The sequence below is a fragment of the Vigna unguiculata genome, chromosome 10, assembly GCF_037176805.1.
Source record: "Vigna unguiculata cultivar grain cowpea cultivar isolate G323 ecotype 2 chromosome 10, ASM3717680v1, whole genome shotgun sequence".
Classification (NCBI taxonomy): Eukaryota; Viridiplantae; Streptophyta; class Magnoliopsida; order Fabales; family Fabaceae; genus Vigna; species Vigna unguiculata.
Genome location: NC_140801.1, coordinates 10036970 through 10052865, shown reverse-complemented (window position 1 = coordinate 10052865; position 15896 = coordinate 10036970). Strand labels below are relative to the sequence as shown.

Below are 15896 nucleotides of genomic sequence, written 5' to 3'. Positions count from 1 at the left end.
AAAACAATACCGACGATAGTAATAACAAAGCTAGTTTTATTATCCAACATGTTTATTGCACCCAAATAATAATAATAATAATAATAATAATAATAATAAATAATTGCTCGTTTATTTTTAACACTCTTGCTTTGAAGTGTGCCTTAATCCATAAAAAAATTATTGTAGTCATAGTTATGTTAATCTGAGATGGGATCTGTTGGTACTCTTAGTTGGAATGACATTTATTTGGACCAATAGTTGCAAATTATGGTATTTATTATTTGCTTTAGAGTTTGAACATGTATTTAAATTAATTTCAGTCTTTACTTTTAAGTAGTATGACTATTAGGTGTACATAAATAAATTCTGAATTAAGGTATAAGGAAAATGAGTTTTATCTTCAGAATATTTTTTCATCTTTCAGAAAAAAAGAGATATTTTAATTAGAATTTCATTTTCATGGTAGGATAATTATATCTAAAATATTATCTTTTTGAAATTATTCATAATTTTATATTTTAAAAATGTTTCGGAGAATTGAAAGAACACGATATATTTAAATTATCTTTATTAGATGAAAAATAACCCAACTCCAAATTTCACATTGAGATTGACTTTTTATTTTAATTTTAAAATATAGGGTTAAAATTGATTTTTATATAAATTAAAATTAATTTATAAAACCTGTTACATGTGTTTTTAAAACACAAATGATAAAATGACTAATTTGTCTTAAATTATTTCATTTTTAAAGCGTTAAGAAAATTTTCACATGATGTAATCATCATCATTTTTATTTTTCTAATATTATTTTCAGTATAAAAGTAATTATTATACTATTTTATTATGTTTATTATTGTAATACTATTTTTTAGTAATTTAAGTTAGAATATAATATTATTATTGAATTCCTATTAGTTTTTTGTATTTTTTTGTCACTGTTGATTATAGTGCTATGTTTTATTTTATTTACTTTATATTTGTTCGAAGAATGTATTATTAATATACAAATTTATATTTTTTTTGTCCATCTTACGATTATAAATTGACATGCATGGGAATGAGAAATGACAAGCAAGAATCAATCAGTAGCAGAAGGAAAGCTTGAAGCATGGCTATGTTGTATTTGGCTTTGCTCATTCTGCTCTTTCTGTTTTCCCTGAAGCTCTTGTTCCAAACAAGAAGATTCAGAAACCTTCCTCCAGGACCAATGTCTTACCCTATAATCGGAAACCTCTTACAACTGAAACAGCCTTACCACCGCACATTCGCTCAAATGTCACAAAAATACGGCCAAGTCTTCTCTCTCTGGTTCGGTTCCCGACTCGTTGTCGTCGTTTGTTCACAATCCGCGGTGCAAGAATGCTTCACCAAAAACGACATCGTCTTGGCCAACCGACCTCACTTTCTCTTTGGCAAATACATCAGCTACGATAACAGCACCATCCTTCACTCTTCCTACGGCGACCACTGGCGCCACCTCCGTCGCATCTTGTCGCTCGAGGTTGTCTCAAACAACCGTTTGACCTCCTTCTACGAAGTCCGAAGAGACGAGATCATGAGGCTGGTGCAAAAGCTCGCTAACCTCTCACGCAACCAATTTACCAAAGTGGATCTTAAAAACATGTGAGTTTTTGTCATTTCAAAACATACGTCCATATCATGTTTCTAAACTATTAAAGGGTGCTCCATAAAAACACAATCAAAGACTAAGCCTAAAAATGGACTAAATAAGAGATAATTATTTACGTCTCCTCAAGGTTGGGAAGTAACAAATAAAATATGCTCTATCTTTTATAATTAGCAAAACTAGTTTATTCAATTACACATTTCTCTTACTTCTATTATTATATTAACATTTATCTAATTAACATTTTTAAATTAAGGTTTATGGAAACGTCATTTAACACTATGACGAGAATCGTAGCCGGTAAAAGACTCTTTGGTGACGACTGTGATGTGAACGATGTGGAGAAAGCAAAAGAGTTCAAAATTATCATTAAAGAGTTGGTGATACTAGCAGGAATTAATAATCGTGGAGACTTCTTGCCTTTCGTGAGATGGTTTGATTTTGATAATTTGGAGAAGAAGCTAAAAGGATTTGGTAAAAGAACAGATGCATTCTTACAAGAACTCATTGAAGAGCGTCGTAATGGAAATAACAATGGAAATACTATGATAGATCATCTCCTTGCTCAACAACGATCACAACCTGAACAATATACCGATCAAATCATCAAAGGACTTTCTCTGGTAATTAACAATTTCTTTAAATATGACTTTCCTCATTTTTATGTGTAGATGACTAATTTATTTTTGAAAATGATAAAAATTTTCATGATGGTCATAGTTATCCAAAGAATAAATAGAAATATGTAAGTTGGAATATATATATATATATATGTCAATCTTCATAACTTAATCTAATGTGTAATTTAAATTATAGCTTTAAAACAAATGTGAATACTAAAACAACAATAAGTATATTTATTTACGTAACAAATTTTTGTCCATTTTGTTTAGATTCAAAACAAAAAGACTAACATTTTGGGAGAGTCATTATCTAGTAATTAATTGCAAAGAAACTAAGAAGGATTTTTCCGCTTTCTGTCATGTATTAACTCTTTTTATGGATTTCACAGAGCTTGCTACTTGCCGGAACAGATACATCAGCTCTAACTTTAGAATGGACAATGGCTAATTTATTGAACCATCCAGAAGTTATAAAGAAAGCAACAAAGGAAATAAACACTCATGTTGGATCAAATCGTCTCGTAGAGGAATCTGACATGTCAAAACTCCCTTATATTCAATGCATTGTTTACGAGACACTTCGACTACATCCTGCGGCTCCAATTTGGTCACCACATTTGTCTTCAGAAGATTGCACCGTAGGAAAATATAATCTCCCAAAAGACACAATTGTGTTGGTCAATGCCTGGGCTGCTCATATGGATCCAAAAATGTGGAGTGAGCCAACACAATTTAAGCCTGAAAGGTTTGAAAATGAGAGTGAAGTAAACAGATTACTTTCATTCGGGTTAGGAAGGAGGGCTTGTCCTGGATCAAACTTGGCGCAACGTACCGTTAGCTTATCCATAGCCTTATTACTTCAATGTTTTGAGTGGAAACGAATTGGTAAGGAAGAAATTGATATGTCTGAAGGAAATGGAATTACCATATCAAGAACAAATCCATTGGAGGCTATGTGCCAACTTCGTCAATCATCTGCAGTTAAAGATATGTACTAATTTATGATGTTATTTTGTGTTGTTTAAAGAATAAACATTTCTGTGGAGCATATAATATTATAGTCTTATTTAAAGAATAAGATAATGTAATGCATGGAGAGTAAATGTATCTTAAGATTACGTGGTGATTATGTAATGTGTTGATAATAAATATGCTTTTGCATTTAATGTGATAAGTTATAAGTTCTTATTTTATTTATCTTATTTGATGTGGTAGTTACTTTTATAAATATGTGATTATAATTTAAGGTTTTTTATTATAATAGAAATTGTGATAATTAAAAAAATATATTTTTAATTCTTTTTTAGTTTTAATTATGGATTACTAGAAATGAAATATTAATAATCCGAATAGATTATATATATATATATATATATATATATATATATATATATATATATATAATATTTATTGAATGAAAATTAATGTGTCTTATTTATTAATTTTCATATATTAATTTACATATGTAGATGATAATCATATTGAATGTACATATTGCTGCTCTTTGATTATTGCTCCTCATAGATTCTTGAAAGTTAGGGGAAATTATATCTGCTGCATTCTCTGGTATATTGTTTGTTGTTGTTTTCCCCATCAGAGTGGTATTAGAGCCGATGGTTGAAACCGGCTCAAACGAGTGCAGTATGGTCCTTGTATCGAAAGTCTTCCTGATAGTGTGGGTCAGGTAAAGCGTGTCCCGTTAAGAATAACGGCGGTACAAAAAAGGACAGAAAAGGAGTACTCGTGGTTGGGCAGCTTCCGTTGGAGGGGGAGTGTACCAATGTGGTTGAAGGGACTCACCCTTGAGGGGGAGATTGTTAGGAATCCAAGTGTGAGTCTAAGTCCCACATTGACCAGAAATGAGAAAGTAGAGCACCATATAAGGATCAAGACCCATAAACCCATTGCCTTAAGGTTTTGGGTTGAGAGTGGTGTCAGTGTCTTATGTGGTTAGGCTTAGATCTCATTGGTGTTGTTTGTCTCCCCAGTGAAACTCCCCTCTGTAAACCTAACACATTAATAATTAATCAACAAGAGATCCATTAATTTCAAATAACAAGTTCAAACTTTATGCTAAAATTAAAATCTTAGTTGATGGAGGAACATTTGAGAGACTTCATTTATGGGCTTTTAACAACATTTATAACTAGGATGATCGAAGAGAAATAAGCATCCAAGAAATATATTATTTTATTTTAGAGTGTATATTGTCAGGACTTCTCCTCATTCTCCTTGTCTTGTAAAAAATTGTATAGGTGTTGTATTGCACCTAGACGGACCAAGAAAACCGTACGACCAAGCCCGCCTACACATAACCCCACAAATAAAATTATCAAGTAAATAATCGGTCAAGCGGAAACACATAGCGACTTAGGTCGCCTACTTCAAAAGATAAGATGTAATCTGTTGATAACACCAAACATAGAATATTGCAAACAGGGCCCCTAGTACTGACAAACACTAACTTAGGGCCTACGCTTAGCCTAGGCCCATCTAGGACCCAAACAACGGCCCAACCCATAAGAAGGGCAAACATAATTAATGACTCTATAAATACACGTGGACCCCAACAATTAAATGTACGCTTTCATTAATTCCTTGATCCAAGATTTAACCTTTTGAGAGCCTTTTTTGATGACTTGATCGTCGAAGCCCTCTCCGCAGGTAACCCCTTAAGGGTCCAAACCGTATACACTAGCAGATGACATGCGCAAGCCGGAAAAGAGCCAACTCGAGAGGTCATGGATTGAGGTAAGGCGTCGTTTGTGTCTCTAACATCTCTTATTTGTTCTCGCAGGAACAATTGGCGCCTATCATGGGGCACAAAGTGATACCTTACTGAGCAATCCGCAAACTATCGAGAATGGTCTCCACCCACAGCAGAGCTGGCATTGTGAAGCACCCCGAGGAAGGCCCTACTACGCCCGCTAATGTCACCCCAGACTTGGCCGCCATCCTTGAATGCCAAGCCAAGATGTAAAAAGAGCTTGCTGACCTGAGAAAGCGCAATGCTGATGAGATGGAAGCGCTTAGGCAAGAGAACTCAAGGCTAAGAAGGAAGATCGAGGTTGACCCTACCCAGAAAGGAAAAGGAAAGGAATCATCAGAAGCTCTCTAGTCCCTGGATTACCAACCCAGCGAGGAAGAAAGTGAATACAACCCCACCCCGCACACCTTCACCACCACTCAACAGACATCCATCATCTCCACCCATCATACAAACATTCATCATCCAACCACCATCCCTAGGCACCCCTCAACAACCACTCCTGCTGCCACCCTTCCTACCGCCCATATCCCCCCTCATCACTACACCACTACTTTTCCTACCCTCATCCGCCATCCCATCCCACCACACCCCTTACCCCTCCAACCACCTAGACGTCGCCACCCTATCACCGACGTTATCACCAACACACCCTCCCCGCCTAGTGGGAATCCTTCACACTAGAGCGCTATACGAGAGAAATCGACCCCAACGAGCACCTCAAAATATACATCACCTATGTCGCCCTCTATACGTCCCATGACACCGTTTTCTGTAAAGCTTTTCCTACCACCCTCAAACACTACTAAAAAAACTCATATTTCCTGCCAATTTTGTTTTGAAATTTTTTTCGTAGAAAATACATACAAATTTTGTTGGAAAAAAAAATTTGCAAGAACTTGCTACCATTTTCTTGCAAAATATTTTGTATAAAACACTTTTCACAACAAATTTTGTAGAAAATACTTGCAAATTTTATAATTTCGTAGGAAATAATTACCCACAAAGGAATTACCTACCAATTAAAATTCTTAGAAAAAATGGCAGAAAAAAGTCTTTTCTTGCAAATTCTTTTAACAAATTTGCAAGAAAAATCTCATGTAATATGAGAATTTCTAGTAGTGAAAGGCCCTGCCTTTGAATGGTTCATTACCCTCTCCCATACTCCATTGACTATTTTGACACACTCTCCCACATGTTTACTACAGACTTCGCCGGAAGTCGCCCACATCAGGCCACACCCCTATCCGTCCTTAGCGTCAGACAAGAACTAGACGAGACGATGTGCGCCTTCATAGATCGTTTCAGCAAAGCCGCCCTCCGCACACCCAACCTCACGCAAGAAATGATCTTGCAATGTATGATTCTCACCCCCAAACTAGGACCGTTTGCTAATAACGTCTACCTCCACCCCCCGGCCTCCATGCATGAACTCAAGCTACGTGCCGTAGATTATGCATGGAAGAGATGCAGAACCTGCATACCAAGTTCTGCAATGAATACACCCCCTCACCACCAGCCTAGATAAACAACCTCCATGACCTGGCTCTAGGCCCAGAGAGCCTAGACAACCACGCTTCACTAGATACGCTCTGCTGAGTGTCCCCAGATCTCAACTTCTCGACGAAGCCCTCCATGCCAATCTCATCCCACCACCTCGCAAAACCTCCAAGCCCCCATTGCCGACATGACCAAGTACTCCGGTACCACATAAATAATGGCCACACTACAGACAAATGCAAAGCGCTCCAAGATAAAATCGAAGAATTAGTTTGCGTCGACCATTTTGCGCCATTTTGTCCGCAGGGACAGACCCCATATCCATCCCGGTCCAACAACTGACACCCCCTCGCAGTACTCGCCACAAAAATCAGAGACATCAACCTAACCATCAAGAACCACAACTTGCCTGCACTAACGTCAACCCAGCCGATCCCCCCTACATGGCACAATTAACACCATCTCAGGGGGCTTTGCCAGTGGTGACTCCACTTCATCAGCCAGGAAGAAACACCTTTGTTACCTCCAATCCATCAACCACATAACTCACTCTCACCACAGACGCTACATGCCCCCCATCACCTTCACTAACAACGACTTCCACGACGTCGACCACCAGCAGGATGACATATTTTACTGGACAACTTACCAGAAACTCCATCTGCCACCCACTACCACGGTCCCCTATGATGAACCTATCTACGGGTTCTCCGGAGAGAAAGTCTCCACTCGTGGATATATATACCTCCACATTGTTTTCCGGGAAGCATCTCAAACTAAGACAATCCCCATCTGCTTCCTTGTCGTAGACGCACCCACAACGTCCTCCTCTGCCGACCATACCTCAACACTCTAGGAGCCGTCGTCTCCACACCCCACCTAGCCATGAAATTCCCCTCCCATTCATGGCGACCAACGGCTCGCACGAGAATAGTATATGGCAAGCCTACGCCCTCAGCTACCAATCTTACAAACCAACAACATTGAACATCCATCCGGCGCTGGCATAACTTTATCTGGCGAGGACCTAGACCCAGAGTAGGACATGACACTCACATCGAGCCAGTTGAAGACACTGTAAGTCTAGAGCTCTCTAATGGTCGCACTCTTAAATTGGGTACTGGCCTCCAACAGGAACAACGCGATATTTTGACACCCATCCTTACCACCAACATCGACCTTTTTGCCTACTCAGACGCAGACTTACCCGATGTTGACCTTTAGGTAGCAGTTCATAAATTGTCCATCTACAAAGAAGCCAGGTACGTCTCGCAGAAGAAGGGAAAGTTGGGAGAAGAACGTCGGCTGACAGCAAAAATCGAGGCCGAAAAGTTACTTAACGCTGGCTTCATCGAGGAAGTCCACTACACTACCTGGCTATCTAACGTGGTCCTAGTCAAAAAAGCTAATGGAAAATGGCGAATGTGCGTCGATTATACGGACCTTAACAAAGCCTGCCCCAAAGATGCCTACCCCCTACCCAACATCGACCGCCTAGTAGACGGTGCAACTGACAACAAGGTCCTCAACTTTTTAGACGCATACTCCGGGTACAACCAAATTCCAATGGCCACAACCGACATGCACAAGACCACATTCATCATTGACGACGCCAACTATTTTTACAAGGTCATGCCTTTTGGCCTAAAAAACGCAGGCGCTACCTACCAAAGATTAATGAACAAAGTTTTCAACCACTTAATGAGCAAGTGTGTCGAAGTATACGTCGACGACATGGTTGTAAAATCACCTAGCGACCTGCAACATGCCCAAGACTTGTTCACGGTATTTTCCATGCTACGACAATACAACCTCAGACTTAACCCTGAAAAGTGCATCTTCGGCGTCGACCGTGGCAAAATTCTTAGGCTTCATGCTCATATAGCGTGACATTGAAGCAAATCCTGAAAATTGCACTGCCATCATCGAAATGCGAAGCCCCAACAATTTTAAAGAGGTCCAATGCCTGATAGGCCACCTAACTGCCATATCTAGATTCTTCCCGAAGCTAGCCGAACAAACCCAACCCATGATCCAACTACTTAAAAAATCCGTGAAGTTCTCTTGCAACGACGAATGCGAAAAAGTTTTCCAAGACTTTAAAACCACCCTCACATCCCAACCTATCATCCATAAACCGGATATCCACCAACCACTTCTAGTTTACATTACTGCAACAGATCACACGGTCAATGCTGTCCTGGTCCAAGAATTTGCTGGAATCCAACACCTAGTGTACTTCGTCAGTCAAACTTTGCAAGATCTAAAGACCAAATACCAAATGGTGGAAAAACTAGCACTCTCCTTGGTACATGCAGCGAGACGCCTACACCCTTACTTCCAAAACCACAACATTATTGTCATGACCGATTACCCCTCCAAAAAATCCTCCAAAAACCTGACATCCTTGGACGAAGGTCGTCTTGGGTCATCGAGCTCTCTGAATTTAACATTCGCTACGAACCACATGGCCCCATCAAAGCCCAGTGCCTACTAGACTTCATCAAAACCTTCAACATACCCCTAAAGAGGACCAATGGAGGCTTTATGTAGACGGTTCCTCAAATCCAAAGGGTGCAGACGTCAACATCGTCCTAGAAGGCCCCAACGATATCCTCATTGAAAAATCTCTCCATTTTGCCTTCAAAACTTCCAATAATCAAGCCGAATACGAAGCAATCCTTGCAGGCCTATCCTTCGCACCCGAAGTCGGCGTCAAAATACTTATATGCAAGACTGATTCCAAGCTCACTGTAGGCCATCTTAACGATGAATTCCTAATAAAAGATGTCACTCTCATGCAATACTACCACCTAGTCTGCAACGTCATACAATCTGCCTTTGACCGAGTATTTGTCCAGCATATCCCTAGGAGTGAAATTGCTAGAGCTGATATCTTATCTAAACTGGCAAGCACTAAGCTAAAGAGGAGGCATAAGTTCCTACTACAAAAGACATTATCTGCACCATCCATAACAAACATCTGCCTCAACCTAGACCACACTGAAAACTGGACAACCCCACACATGCAATACCTCAAAACCAGCAACCCCCTACCCAATACTGACAAAGGCTGGCTGGCTAAAGCCGCAAGGTATACGATGATAGGTGACGAACTATACAAGCCAGGGTATGACCAGCCACTACTCAAATGTGTTACGACGGAAAAAGCCCAATACATAATGAAGGAACTTCATGAAGGAATATGCGAGTACCATTCATGTGCATAAACCATGACCAATACTCAGGGCCGGCTACTTTTGGCCAACCATGGATGGTGACTGCCAGACCTTTGTCAAAAAGTGCATACCATGTCAGAAACATGGTAACCTCATCCATCAGAAGCAAGAACAATTGCATTCCACACTCTCCCCATGGTCATTTGCGAAATGGGGAATGGACATCCTCGGCCCCTTCACCCTGGGAAATGGACAAGTAAAATTCCTCATTGTGGGCAACGACTACTTCACTAAGTGGATAGAAGCCAAACCGTTGGCCACCATCACAACGCAATAGGTCCAACAGTTCGTCTAGAAAGATATCATATGCCGCTATGACATGCCACACACAATGGCTGACAATTTATAGATAAGGAGCTCGCTAAATTTTACATCGGCCTCGAAATCAAACACATCACTAGCTTCGTAGAGCATCCACAGACCAATGGCCAAGCTGAAGCTGCCAATAAAGTCATACTAGCCGAATTACGAAAACGTATAGATGGAGCCAAAAGTCGATGTTCGGAAGATTTGTTGGAAGTATTGTGGGCCTACAGATGCACCCCTAGTCCACTACAAATGAATCCCCCTTCAGCCTAGTATACGGCACAGAAGCAATGATACTGGTTGAAATTGGTGAACCTTCCCTGCGCCGCCAAGTATGTGTACCTACCTCAACCTATTGTCAGAATTAAGAGACAAAGTGCAAATCCGTAAGATGAAGGTTAAATAAAGGGCGGCCAGGAGATACATCGCAAACCTATGCCCACGATCATTTGCTAAAGGGGACCTAGTCTGGAGAATGGCCAACAACACAAGAAAGAAAGATGGCAAATTCTCTGCCAATTGGGATGGAGCATACCGGATACGTGACGATGCAAGAGGAGGTGCATATAAGCTTGAACAACTGTCGGGAGAAGAGATACCGAACATGTGGAATGTATCTCATCTAAAATTCTATTTTAGTTAGACTAATCAATGTACCAAACACTTGTAACCCTGGATGTACTTATTTTCCTCACCTGCCATTTTTCCCTAAGGAGGGTTTTGGCCAGGGAGTTTTTAACAAGGCACCCCAAAATTCATGAATAAAACAGAGGGTTCTTTAACGTACACTCCACACTTCATCTGTTTTAATTATTTAAGTTCCCCACCACTTACCACAAGTAAGCGACCTGGGTCGAACACCCTTCATCTGTTTTAATTATTCAAGTTCCCCACCACTTACCACAAGTAAGAGGCTTGGGTAGAACAATGTTTACCTGGTTTAATTATTTAAGTTCCCCATCACTTACCACAAGTAAGCGGCCTGGGTCGAAAACTTTCATCTATTTTAATTATTCAAGTTTCCCACCACTTACCACAAGTAAGCGGCCTGGGTCGAACATTGTTTATTTGGTTTAATTATTTAAGTTCCCCACCACTTATCACAAGTAAGCGACTTGGGTCGAACATTCTTTATCTGGTTTAAATTATTTATGTTCCCCAACACTTACCACAAGTAATAGCCTGGGCCAAACATTGTTTACCTGGTTTAATTATTTAAGTTCCCCACCGCTTACCACAAGTAAGCAGCCTGGGTCGAACATTGTTTATCTATTATAATTATTTAAGTTCCCCACCACTTGTTCCTAATTGATTCAATTACTAATTCCAATTATGTTTGTCTAAATTAAAAAAACAAAAGGTAGATGGTTAAATTTATGATTTTAAACCTAGTATTTGATTTTTTTACATTGTTAAACACGTCCCCACTTCAATATCTACTTGGTAACGCATTTGACACGTAAAAAATATATAATATAATTGGGTTAAAAGGACTATATCCATTCATTTTTAAAGTTTAGGAATCTAAATGTATCAATGTTTTGGATAAAGATGAATTCCAATTTCGTGTCAAAGTTCAGGGACTAGAAACATACTTAACTGATGGAGCCTTTTAGACGTGGCAATGAAGAAGAAACTCTATGAGAGTGCAGCAAAAATGATGGGAAACGAGATTAAAGGCCCTCGTGTCTATGGTATGGTATGGTATGGTGAAAGTAGAAGTCTAGGAATAAGAGGCTATAATAGAGGAAAATGGCTAGAGGAAACTAGGAAGAATCCTAACCATGACTCTCAATAAGGCAAATGTGTGGAGTGTTCTCAACATCAAGGCATTTACCATTCAAATTAAGAGTAACCTTTACAAAGGTGCATGGAAACTTATTTTATAGCCAAAGGAAGGAGGAGAATTTGACTAGCCATGTTAATTACCATGTGCCAAATTCAATTCTAGATCTCCTTATTTAGTGGATCAAGTGCCATGTGGCAAGTCACACCTTCCACATTTCAACATGTGCTTAATGTGTTAAGTGTGGCATGCTTTCTAGAGCACCATTTGACCAAAGCTTAACTAATGAGGTTGTGAGCCCAATTAAACAATGCTTTGGTGAATTCTTGATCCAATTACTCAAAACACACAATATTTACAAAAGTGGCCCAATTACATTAGCCGAAATCCACATGTAAACAAATGTTCATCTAGATTTTAGTATCCTCCTTAGCCCATTTGAAAAGTAGCTTGATTCCATTAGGCCTTAAAGGATCTTGACAATCACTAGCATTTTGAATCTACCTAAGCATTCCTCTAGTGATTGGGCCTTTATTTGGGCTTGGGCTTTGTTTTGGTATTAGGCCTTAAAATGGGCTTGGACTGGATTCATCATTAATCCTAAATAATATTGTGCCGTCCCAGATGGATAAGATCTCCAATAAATTGAGTTATTCAATAGGAGAAGGAATCAAGCAGCAATTCAGGTCAGAAAATAGCTCTCCCATAGGCCGAGGTATCACAGGGAGTCTCCAATAGGTCGAGGTATCACAAGGAGTCTCCAATAGGCCGAGGTCAAAGGACTTTGGGGAATCTTTGTGGACCTAAAGAATAAGTATGCTAGGAATGAGTGTATCGAAGTAAAGAGTGTCAAGAATGAAGTCTCCATTATGCCAAGGTGTATCGAAGTAAAATCGGGCAGACAAAGGCTGTGATAAATTGATGTTGAATGTTCGAGGAAGCTACGTATCTAAGAGAGAAAATCTTCAAGGCCAAGATACTATAGATATTTTGAGAATATTAGGAGATTTTAATAACCAACTATTTTATCTTTGTAAGCCACTTTCGATAAATATAAACCGATGTATGGAACGTTATTAATCATGATTTATTATCTTTTAGGTAGATAGGTTTAGCTATATATACAAAATTGTAACCAATTTACCTATAAATAAAGCATTAACTCCTATGGTAAAAGGAAAGAACTATTTTGGCCAGAGTGTGATTTGCTAAGGTTGAGATACTTCTTCACTTTTTATCTTTAGTTTAAGATTCATTTACACTTTGGAACAATTATTAATAAAGATAATTGAATTATGTAGTAAGGTTGTAACATCCTAAGCAGATATTACTTAATAAAAAGTAATAAGAATTTAAATAAATCATCCTTTAATATTTTGTCCAAAAAGTGCAGGAAATTTTAAAATTTATTAAACACACTAAAATCCAAAAATCCATAATTTAACTTAATTATTTCAAATTCCAAAGTTTAACCAGAATTAAACCAATACATGATAAAAGAAATATTTTTCTTTAAATCAATCCGCATAGCTAACCCTCACTCTAGCCCTATGCATCATCAACAACACCTGTGATATCCTCTGCTCCCGTGTGACATGTCACACAATCATCGTCAAACACAAATAGAAAGGGTGAGGTCAATATAATTAAACATACATAAACAAAACCATAGCATAAACCCTCCCCCAAAACATTCTAACTACCAAATACCCCTTCTTAGAACCTTTCTCACCATGCATTAGGGCAAATAGGTCTCCTATCCTATCCATCCAGATTTTACACAACTTGACCGTGGCATTACAAATATCACATGCTTCCACGAATCTGACCGCTCATGGCCCAACTCTACGAACCTCCCCGCTCGTAACTGCCTCAAATGTGAGCACAAAACATACGATCCTCCCTGATCGTATCCCCACACGAGAGTACATCCAATATGAACCTCCCCGTCCGTATTAATCATGTATTTCATCACTAATCACGAACCTATCCGCTGTAGTAATGTCAAGCATATCCTGGCCCAAGGTCATCATCTCCAAGCATGCAAAACACTTAAAATCATCAACCTAACCTATATGAGATTCGTACACACTCAACCCTGATCATATGGATTTCATATGCTTCCATGAACATACCACTCATGGTCCAACTCTACAAATCTCCCTCTCGTAGTTCAACACGTGTGGAAACATCCCGTTACGAACGTCTCGCTCGTAACAATCAAGTTGGACTAGCCAATATGAACCTCCCACTCGTAACAATCAAATGGATATAGCCAATACGAACCTCCCGCTCGTATTCAACCACAAGGTTTCCAACATCACAGACCTCTCGATTGTGATTATCACGCGTTCAACCTCCATTACGAACCCCTCGCTCGTAAAAGGATCCAAGCATATCCCAGACCAAGACCATCACACCAAACCATGCAAATCACAACAATATATTGCATTGTCCCTACGCAATCGCCTAGTGTTGCCTAAGTTCCGCCAGGCCAAATTTCAGTGCAGACTATCTAGTAGTCTCAAGTTGTCGTCGGGCACCGCTCGCTGTAGGGCCTCCCTAGTTCTTCCTATCACTTGACGGTCTCCCCTAAGCCGCTAGGCACTATACCAGTAGCTAGGGATGGCAAATAAACCCGCCCCCTTGGGTATTGCCCGAACCCGTCCCCGTTTTGATGGGGAATCCCCGCATTGACTGGGCATGGGGAATCCCCAATTTTTTCAATTGGGTAAGGAGATGGGGATGGGGATGTACATATCTCCGCCATAATACCCGTCCCCGTCATATCTCTATCCTCATTTAAATTATTAAAATATTTACAATTAATTAAGTAACCCTATATATATATATATATATATATATATATATATATATATATACTTTTGGATTTTTATTTCTTTTAATTATTTGATTTTTATGAAACTCATTCGCATCTCCATTATAGTTTTTAGGTTTAATCATGCCTTTGGTTCCCATTTTCGAGTCAAAATCTCAACTTAGTACCTGAATTTTTAAAAGTCTCAAATTGGTCCCTTTTTTTGTTAAAATGTCTCAAGTTTACCCTTTTTGTTAAGTTTGGATTGACGTCGTTAGAGGGAGTGCCATGTGTTAGTTCCTCGATTTTTAATTTTTTAATTTTTAATTTTTTTTTTGAATTTTTTTTAAAAAATAAAATTTTGGCATGTGTCAAGCTGTTGTCGTGCCACGTGGCAGTGACAAATTGATGTGGCAGTGACAATGACAGGTGTTACTATTATTCCAGGTGTCATTTCCTTAGTCTCAATTTGGTCCCTGTATTCTAATTTTTGTCTCAATTTAGTCCCTATTTTTGTAAAAATAATCTAATTTCATCCCTCTCCAAATTAAAACAAAAATTAATTTTTATATAAATGTTATACAAATATTTATATTAAATTTGATATTTTTATTATATCTTTTTAACATAGCTAAGTTTATTTAAAATTGTGTTTCACATTCAACTTTACTTAAAATTGTTTTCAAATTTTAAATTTATATGTTTTTTATTGTTACATGAACTAGTTAATTTATGAATTTTTTTTCTATTAACAACTTTAAAACAATTTTAAATAAAGTTCAATGTAAAATATTAATTAAATGAACATAATTTGGTTAAAAATATTTACTTGAAATATCAATTTTGATAGAAATATTTGTGTACATTTATATAGAAATCAAATTTGATTTCAATTTGGAGAAGGAAAAAATTGCTAATTTTTAAAAAATTGGGATTAAATTGAGACAAAAATTAAAATAAAGGGACCAAATTGAGAAATTGGAAATGACATAAGTGACACGTGTCATTGTCACTGCCACATCACTCTGTCACTGCCACGTGGCACGATGATAGCTTAACACGTGGCAATTTTTTTTTAATTTTAAAAAAAATTTAAAAATAAATAAGAAAAGTCAAAAAATTCAAGAATTGACACATGGGACTCCCTCTAACGGCGTCAACCCAGACTTAATAGAAAGGGTAAACTTGAGACATTTTAACAAAAAAGGGGACCAATTTGAGACTTTTAAAAATTCGAGTACCAAG

At 38.3% G+C, this 15896-nt stretch overlaps 2 protein-coding genes across 2 annotated transcripts; both read left to right on the top strand.

Moving 5' to 3' along the window:
* The first annotated feature begins 1057 nt into the window (after window positions 1–1057).
* LOC114167561 (cytochrome P450 81E8-like) lies at window positions 1058–3432 on the top strand. Its single transcript, XM_028052659.2, has 3 exons — window positions 1058–1608; window positions 1869–2235; window positions 2625–3432. The coding sequence occupies exons 1-3, from the start codon at window positions 1094–1096 to the stop codon at window positions 3231–3233; spliced, it is 1491 nt and encodes a 496-aa protein (XP_027908460.2). The 5' UTR covers window positions 1058–1093; the 3' UTR covers window positions 3234–3432.
* Window positions 3433–8432: 5000 nt separating this feature from the next.
* LOC146882118 (uncharacterized) lies at window positions 8433–9732 on the top strand. Its single transcript, XM_085667285.1, has 2 exons — window positions 8433–8810; window positions 9076–9732. Exons 1-2 carry the CDS (start codon window positions 8433–8435, stop codon window positions 9730–9732), a joined length of 1035 nt encoding a protein of 344 aa, XP_085523411.1.
* Window positions 9733–15896: the final 6164 nt, after the last annotated feature.

Bases quoted from the DNA above. Each gene is read 5' to 3' on its own strand.
- LOC114167561 (XM_028052659.2), top strand. From the start codon at position 1,094: ATGGCTATGTTGTATTTGGCTTTGCTCATTCTGCTCTTTCTGTTTTCC. The intron at 1,609-1,868 runs GTGAGTTTTTGT...TTTTAAATTAAG, and splicing joins AAAGTGGATCTTAAAAACAT to GTTTATGGAAACGTCATTTA. The intron at 2,236-2,624 runs GTAATTAACAAT...TGGATTTCACAG, and splicing joins TCATCAAAGGACTTTCTCTG to AGCTTGCTACTTGCCGGAAC.
- LOC146882118 (XM_085667285.1), top strand. From the start codon at position 8,433: ATGCGAAGCCCCAACAATTTTAAAGAGGTCCAATGCCTGATAGGCCAC. The intron at 8,811-9,075 runs GTACATGCAGCG...TCAAATCCAAAG, and splicing joins AAAAACTAGCACTCTCCTTG to GGTGCAGACGTCAACATCGT.